The sequence below is a fragment of the Fukomys damarensis genome, unplaced genomic scaffold (assembly GCF_012274545.1).
Source record: "Fukomys damarensis isolate Sample0158 unplaced genomic scaffold, DMR_v1.0_HiC HiC_scaffold_18, whole genome shotgun sequence".
Classification (NCBI taxonomy): domain Eukaryota; kingdom Metazoa; phylum Chordata; class Mammalia; order Rodentia; family Bathyergidae; genus Fukomys; species Fukomys damarensis.
In genome coordinates this window covers 42,971,442-42,979,009 of record NW_022900930.1, presented here as the reverse complement: position 1 = coordinate 42,979,009, position 7,568 = coordinate 42,971,442, and the positions used below count along the sequence as shown (strand labels likewise).

Below are 7,568 nucleotides of genomic sequence, written 5' to 3'. Positions count from 1 at the left end.
GGGATCGAACTCCTGACCTTGTGCTTTCAAGGCAGGCAGCTGAGTGAAATCACTGGCCCTACCTCACGAGCGCCAGAACATGAGTTCGATCCCTGGTACCAAAAAACAAAACAAAAAAACATTTGACATCATACTACAAGGAAAGCCATCATCATCAGCCTGGTTAGGACCAATCAAGGTATTTCCCATTTGTGAGACTGGGTATTATCCGCCACTTGCACGTTTCCTAAGATGTCTAAACTTTCAACCACTGCAGACTGTAGCTCTAGAAAATTTATTCCAGTACTGTTTCTCTACAAAGAACTTGGTCCCTAGGACTTTTAGGTTGTAACACATCTCCAAACTAATTCTCCTCCAATTACTACAAAGGGCTAGGATTCTGCAGCAGTTTATGTTTGTTCTTACTGGAAAGTGAACCCAGCGGTGCTGCACCACTTAGTTATATCCCTGGCTCTGTTTTATTTTGAGGCAGTGTGCTGCTAAGTTTTCTATACTGGCTCCAACTTGCAATCCTCCTGCTTTAGCCTCCCGAGTAGGTGGGATTATAGGCATCCACCACCATGCCTGGACAGCTGTTCTATTTTTTTTTTAAGCAAAACATTTATTAGGGCCGGAGATTTGGCTCAGTGGTTCCAAGATCCCGAGTTCAATCTCTGGTACCAAAAAAAAAAATTTTTTATTGATACATTTTATTCTTTTTATTTGTTTATTTCTTGACTTATTGGTACTGCGATTGAACTCAGGGCCTTGCGCTTACAAGACAGGAGGTGGCACCACTGAACTAAATTCCCAGCTCTATTGGTACATTTTAGATATGCATAATGATATCATCATCACAGGGAATTTGAACCTGTACGTGATTTATCTTGATTCTTCTTTTTTCCCATACCCACCTCAACCCTTCTTCCCCTCCTTAATACAAAAGCTTTGTTTCCATTTTTTCCTTCTACTTTTTTCTTGTCCCGCCTTTCCTTTCCCCCTCCCCCTCCCTTGTTCCCCTTCTCATTTGAACACTTTCTTCCCATTTCCCGATATTTAGTATACATTTTAGTCCTTATTTCCACTTTCATCTTCTCACACCAGAGAAACAGTGTGGTATTTAAACACGTGTGTCCGATTTATTTCACTTGAGAGCATGGTTTCAACATGCATCCATTTAGACAGCAGTTTGTTTGAGTAGCATTTGATTTAAAATTTTTTAGCCTCAGAATATTCAAAACTATAAGGAACTATTTTCTTTTTCTTTTTTTTTTGGTAGCAGGAATTGAACTCAGGTCCTTGCGCTTATAAGTCAGGTGGTGGAACCACTGGGCTAATCCCCAGCTGGAACTGTTTTCATTTTGTTTTTGTTTTTTTTAGACAGGGTCTCACTATGTAGTTGAGACTGACCTGGAACTCACTATGCAGCCCAGGCTGGTCTCAAACTCACAGTGATCCTCCTGCCTCAGCCTCAGGAGTGCTGGGATTACAGGCATGCGCTACCATGCCCGGCTCAGCTGGAGCTATTTTCTTAAAACAATATAAAATCTGTTGTGTGGAAGTTCAGTTGGGAACTACAACTTCCTTTTACAATAGTTTAGCATACCCGATTTGAAAAAAAATTTGAAATGCTCTAAAATTTAAAACTTCTTGAATTTTGCTACATAATGCTCCAAATGGTTTGGATTTTGTAGCCTTTTGGATTTCAGATTTTTGGATGAGGGGTGCTCAACTGGTAATCTATGCAATCACTCCAAAATCTGAGAAAAAGAAAAACAAAACAAACAAAAAAAACAACTCTAGGGCTGGGGATTTAGCTCAGGGGTTTGGTGGCCTGCCTTGCAAGTGCAAAGACCCGAGTTCAATCCCTGGTACCAAAAAAAAAAAAAAAGAAAACCCAAAAAAAACAACTCTAGAATTTGAAACACTTTCATTCCCCAGCCTTTCAAAAGGGAGATTTAGCCTGTGTAGAAAAGCAACATCTTTCGCAATCATCACTCGCTCTGGAAGCATTTCACACTCTAGCAATAAGTGTACATTTCTCCTCCAACTGACTGGCAGAATCTCACCCTACAAAGCACATAGGAAGGGGCTGGGGATTTAGCTCAGCGGTGCCTCTGCCTGCCTTTGCAAGCACGAGGTCCCGAGTTCAATCCTCAGTATCCAAAACAAAACAGAACAAAGTACATAGGATGAAGGTTTCTCACCCCAATTACAGATATTCCTCATTTAACATCCTAATGATTGTCACGACCTGTCACTCCGCTTTGGGACCTGGTCTTGCATTTTTTTTATTTGAATTTTTTTCTTTTTTTTTTTCATTAAGTTTATTGATACATTTTAGGTGTACAGTATGATGACATTCATCATCAGGAATTTGTACCTTTACATAATCTATCTTGGCTCTTATTTTTTCCCCATTCCCCTGCCCTCCCTTCACCCCCTCCACCTTTCCCTATTTACAAAGACTTTGTTTCCATTTTTTCCTTTTCTCATATTTTTTCCTGTCCCTTCTTACCTTTCCCCTGCCCCTCCCACTTCCTCCTCCCCTTCAGACCTTTCCTTCCTGTTTCACAATATCAGTTATACATCCTGATTCTTATTTACACTTTCAGTTTCTCACACCAGAGAGACAAGTCTGTATTTACACACATTTGTATCCTATTTATTTCACTCAAGAGTATGGCCTCAATGTGCATCCATTTAGCTATCAATGACTCTAGTTTCTCATTCTTTGTGGCTGAGTAGTACTCTATTTTATTTAAAAAGCCGTATCTTCTTTATCTAGTCTCCAGTTGACGGGCAATTGGGCTGTTTCCAAGTTTTAGCTATTATGAAATGTGCCGCTATAAACATGGGTAAGCATATATCACTGTGGCATGATTCTTTTAATTCTTTTGGGAAGACACCCAGGAGGGAAAAGCCAGGTCAAATGGGACCTATACCCTAGTTGTTTGAGGTATCTCCATGTTGATCACCACAGGGCTATCTGGTATTTTTGTACAGCCCTGTATACCTCGTTTATAGAGCGTCAATGTCTTTTCTGTACAGTACACCTCGTTTATACAGTACTATAATTATTTTTTTTTGTACCAGGGATTGAATTTGGATCCTTGCACTTGCAAGGCAGGCAGCAGGACCACTGAGCTAAACCCCTGGCCCCTGGTACTGTAGTTTTTGAGAACTTGTTTGGAGGTTCTAGCAGGGGAGTGCAGCCATTCGTATACCCTTGATGGAGGAAACGGCCCTCCACTAGTGGGGTTGGGGGTCGTCCTCTTCAAAGGAGGGCAAAGCTTCCAGAGAAACATACAAGGCTCGGTGAGGGAGGAAGCGGACACCCTCCTCGCCGGCCAGATCAGCTGAATCAACCAAACCAGTGGGGTGACAGATGACGCGGTCAGATCACCTCACATCGGAGGGCTGTAATTTTTGCCAATTGTACAGTACAGCACTGTGGTTTTCCGTTCTGTCACACATTACAATGCTGCATGTAAGGGTTATGCAAATAAAAGCAAAGCCATCGAGTTGGAGTTTCCTTGTTCTGAATACTATAATGCACACGCCATATACGACTCCTCATTTAGTGACCAATCCATTTAACGACCTGGCCGCTAGAACAGGGCTCAGTTATTAAACGAGGATGCTTGTCTCAAAGTGACACGGCCACCCAAAGATCAGAGTGACATGCCTGTTCGTGATGTTGAACCGCTAAGCTGTGGCAGTCACCTACACAATCACTGGTCGTGATCACATCTGACCAGCGCTGCCAAATGCAGCCGTGAGGTTGGTATTGGGCTATTCAAGTCTACAAAGCCAACGTGTGTCACAGAGCTCACCTTCGGTTGAATGGAAGCATCTGTGGAACCCTAACCCACCCCCTTCCCCAGGCTGTAACTTCTGAGTCACATTCTTCAAAATGCCTTTGGGTGGGGGAGGGGCATTTGCCTGTAATCCCAGCCCTTGGGAGGCTGAGGCAGGAGGGCTGCTGTGAGTTTAAAGCCAGCCTGGACTACATAGTGAGACTTTGTCTAAACAAATAAACAAACAAGTGAATAAAGTGCCTCTGAGATCTCTCCTCACCCACGCTATACCTGTGTCCTGGGGCTCCTGGTACACATCAGCCACTTGGTCACCTACCGGGTCCTTCCACTCCCAGTCCCCGTGGCTTTGCCTTTGGCTCCACATCAAACAACTCCTTCAAAAGGCCAGAGCCAGCTTGGACACCCCCTCGGTGGCCACAGCTCCTTCCTCTGTGGCTCCCTCTGACCAGTTTCTTACTTCATCCCCTGCCCCAGCCTCTGCCCGTTCCTTCTCAGGTTAGGGGCATGAACATCTTTCACCAGCAGCTCTACAGAGCAGCCTGGCCCCTCCGCCCCTCGGCACCGTCCTTACCAAGCACTGACCCGGGACCAGCCCAACATCTCGCCACCTGGCCCCAGGCAGTGGAGACAGAACCCATGCCTTGTGGGTCGGCACCGGGGTGAAGCAGAAGCCTTGTGCCCTGTCCCCGGCAGGTGCCAGCCCGGCCTCACCAACGTCTCCCAGCCTCGCTGATCCCACAGCCCTGGTGCTCCACAGACCACCCTGACTTCTAACCCGGGCTGCTCCTGGAGGCGGCTCTGCCCAGCCAGGCTCTGTGTCCTTCCCTCTCCTCCCACCCAGGCCTGCAAGTGGAGGTCACTGCACAAGCTGTCCAGGCACAGCCCAGGCACTCATGTGCCGTCCCCTTTTGCCACCATGTACAAGCTGAGCCCCACTGCGCGGCCTGAAACCGGTCTCTTCCTCTTTCCGCAGAAACCTGCCCCTTTTGTCATTTTGTTCCCAGGGGTCACCACCCAGTGTCCAGGACAAACCCCCACTGTCTCTCCCTCATCCCCCATCCAATCAGCCAGGGATTCAATCTCTGAGATATCTGGCAGGTTCAGACCCTGCTCATGGGCCCATGAAGGTTTTTAGCCCTGATACAGTGTAATGGTCCAGATATGGGTTGAGTGTGAACCCCAAGACTTCGTGTGTCAAAATTTAATCCTACTGTGAAGCTCAAGAAAGTGAAAACTAGCTGGCATGGCGGTATATGCCTAGAATCCCAACTGTTTGGGAAGCAAGGCAGGAGGATCGCCAAGTCCAGAGCTAGCCTGAGCTGACTTAGCGAGACCCTATCACAAAATTAAAAAGCAGGTGGGGATGCAGCTCAGTGCTCCTTGACTTTGACATCCAGTGCCATTAAAACAAACAAACCTCAAGGTGAAAGAAAACCTCATTCACCTATGGTGTTTAGAGGTAAGGCTTTGGGAGGATTAGCAAAGGTCATCAGGGTAGAGACCCCATGACTGAGTACTGACAGCTTTCTAAGAATAGGGAGAGAAGTTGGGTGCAGTGGTGCATGCCTGAAATCCCAGCTACTAGGGAGGCTGAGGCAGGAAGATCTAAGATCACAGCCAACCTGGGTAACTTAGTGAGACTCTGTCTCAAAATAAGAAGAACTGGACACGTAGCTCAGGGGTAGAGAACCCCTGGATTCAATCCCCAAACCATAAAACAGAAAAGGTGCGGGGGACCACACAGACTCCAAGACACACACACATGCACTCTCTGTCTCTTGCCATGCAGGGTGGCCTGTGCCACTTCAGAACTCAGAAGGCCATCACTGAATGCAGGCTGTAGGACCTCTGCACCTGCGAGCTATGAAACCTCTCCTCTCCATCGGGTCAACCCGCCCACCCCCATCCCTTTGTATCCAGACTACAGATGAGCGTGGTGCGGTGGCTGTTGGTGGATGCCACACCCCTTTCCATCTGCTTGCTTTTGCAGGGTCCTCACAGTTGCTCAGCCAAGTAGAGACCGTGTCCCTGCTCTGACCAAGGGACACCACCAAAGAGACACAGCTCAGCTTCCCAGGCTCAGCCGAGAGTCTTCCAGTCCCCACCTTGGGGTCCTCAGGCCTCCTTTTCCTCCTCTCTGCAGCCACGGTGGCCTCGGGTGCCCCCCAGCACCAGATGCTGTGCTCCTGGCTGGCAGAGTCTTCTGCTCCCTGCCTGTGCCCCACACTGTCCCTGATGTCTGCAAGTATCTGTCCCCACTCACTCTGTCTGGCTCACTTTGTCCCATCTTTCCAGACTCAGTTTACCCTCCATCCTGTCACTGTTCAATCACTAGTACCAAACACAGAAAAATAAAAACGAAACCCCAGGTTCCTTGTCACTTTTCCCCACCGACCACAAGCTCCTGCGGAACCAGACTCTTGTGACATCCCCCATGGCCGCACACGGCAGATGCTCAGCCCACACTGGCTAAATTGAACTAAACCACTAATCCTGCTATGAGCACATTCTCTCTCATCACTGAGCCCTGCTCCACGGGGCCTGCATCTTTGTGTCTAAGGACTCTACAGATGAACGGAGTTGGGCCAGGTCTGGCCAGGCGACCCCAGCCCTGTGGGCAGCACTCACAGGCATGGAAGGGTGTCCGGTCGGGCAGGGAGCGGGTTTTCCTCCGGATTGGTAATGACTTCTCCATCTCTTCCTTCAAGATCATCTTTCCCAAGTTGGAAGTAACCTGAGAGAGAGAGGTACACAGCAGATAGCTTTTGTCCCCTGGTCTTGGAGGATGCTTTCCCGGCCCATACCCTCTTCCTCCAGAGACAGGGCGGGTGGGAGCAGCCAGTACCTTACTGAGCTCCTCTTTCTGCCGCTCCCTGAGCGCCTTCATCTCCTCTCCAGAGTCGTCATCCTCCTCCTCTTCCTCTTCCTCTGCTCCCCTGCGAGACGCCTTCCGCTTCCGCCATTCGGTCTCTAGGAGACAGGAACGAGGGGCTGCTCAGCCACTCAGTCCTGCACTCAATGTGCCACAACCTCTTTTTAATTTATGTTGCACTTTTAAATTAAAAATTATCATTACTAGTAGGTTTTTTTAAAAATATATACTAGGGTTTGAACTTAGGACCTTGTGCTTTTATAGGCAGGCATGGTGCCACTGAGCTAAATCCCTGGCCCTAAATTAAAAATTATTTTGAGACAATGTCTTATGTTGCTCCGGTTGGCTTCTAGAGCTTTCCAGCTTCAACCTCCCAAATAGCTGGTATTACATGCGTGCTCCATTCTACCAGGCACTACAAATTTTTAAAAACAGAAAACAAAATAGGAGCCACCTATAATCCCAACACTCTGGAGGCTGAGGCAGGAGGATTGCTGTGAATTCAAGGCCAGCCTGGATGGGCTACATATAGTGAGTTCAAAGCCATGCTGAGATTCTGAACACATACCAAGACCCTGTCTCAAAAACCAAAAACAACAGGGCCCGGGATTTAGCTCAGTGGTTCTGCCACCTGCCTTGCAAGGGCAAGGACCAGAGTTCAGTCTCCAGTACAAAAACAAAACAAAAACAAAAACCAAACAAAAATAAATTAAAAAAATAAAACAGGACTAGGAGTCTAGCTCAGAGATGCAGCATGTACTTAGCATGCATGTGGTCCTGGGTTCAATCTTCAGCACCAAAAATAATAATAATAAAATAACATTTCTGTGCCTTGCTGTGCAGTGGATCAGGAAACACATACATATGAAATTCACTGGGCATAAAGGTCTTCATAT

The 7,568-nt window shown here is 47.2% G+C and overlaps 1 protein-coding gene across 1 annotated transcript in view; it reads right to left on the bottom strand.

Annotated features, from left to right (window-relative positions):
• The window catches only part of Dmtn (dematin actin binding protein), a 20,946-nt gene that overhangs the window by 3,959 nt on the left and 9,419 nt on the right, over positions 1-7,568 (bottom strand). The window contains exons 10-11 of the mRNA XM_033765557.1: positions 6,646-6,770; positions 6,429-6,534 (exon numbers count right to left, since the gene is read on the bottom strand). Coding sequence (XP_033621448.1) covers positions 6,429-6,534; positions 6,646-6,770 — 231 coding nt within the window. The remainder of the gene's footprint in view (positions 1-6,428; positions 6,535-6,645; positions 6,771-7,568) is intronic.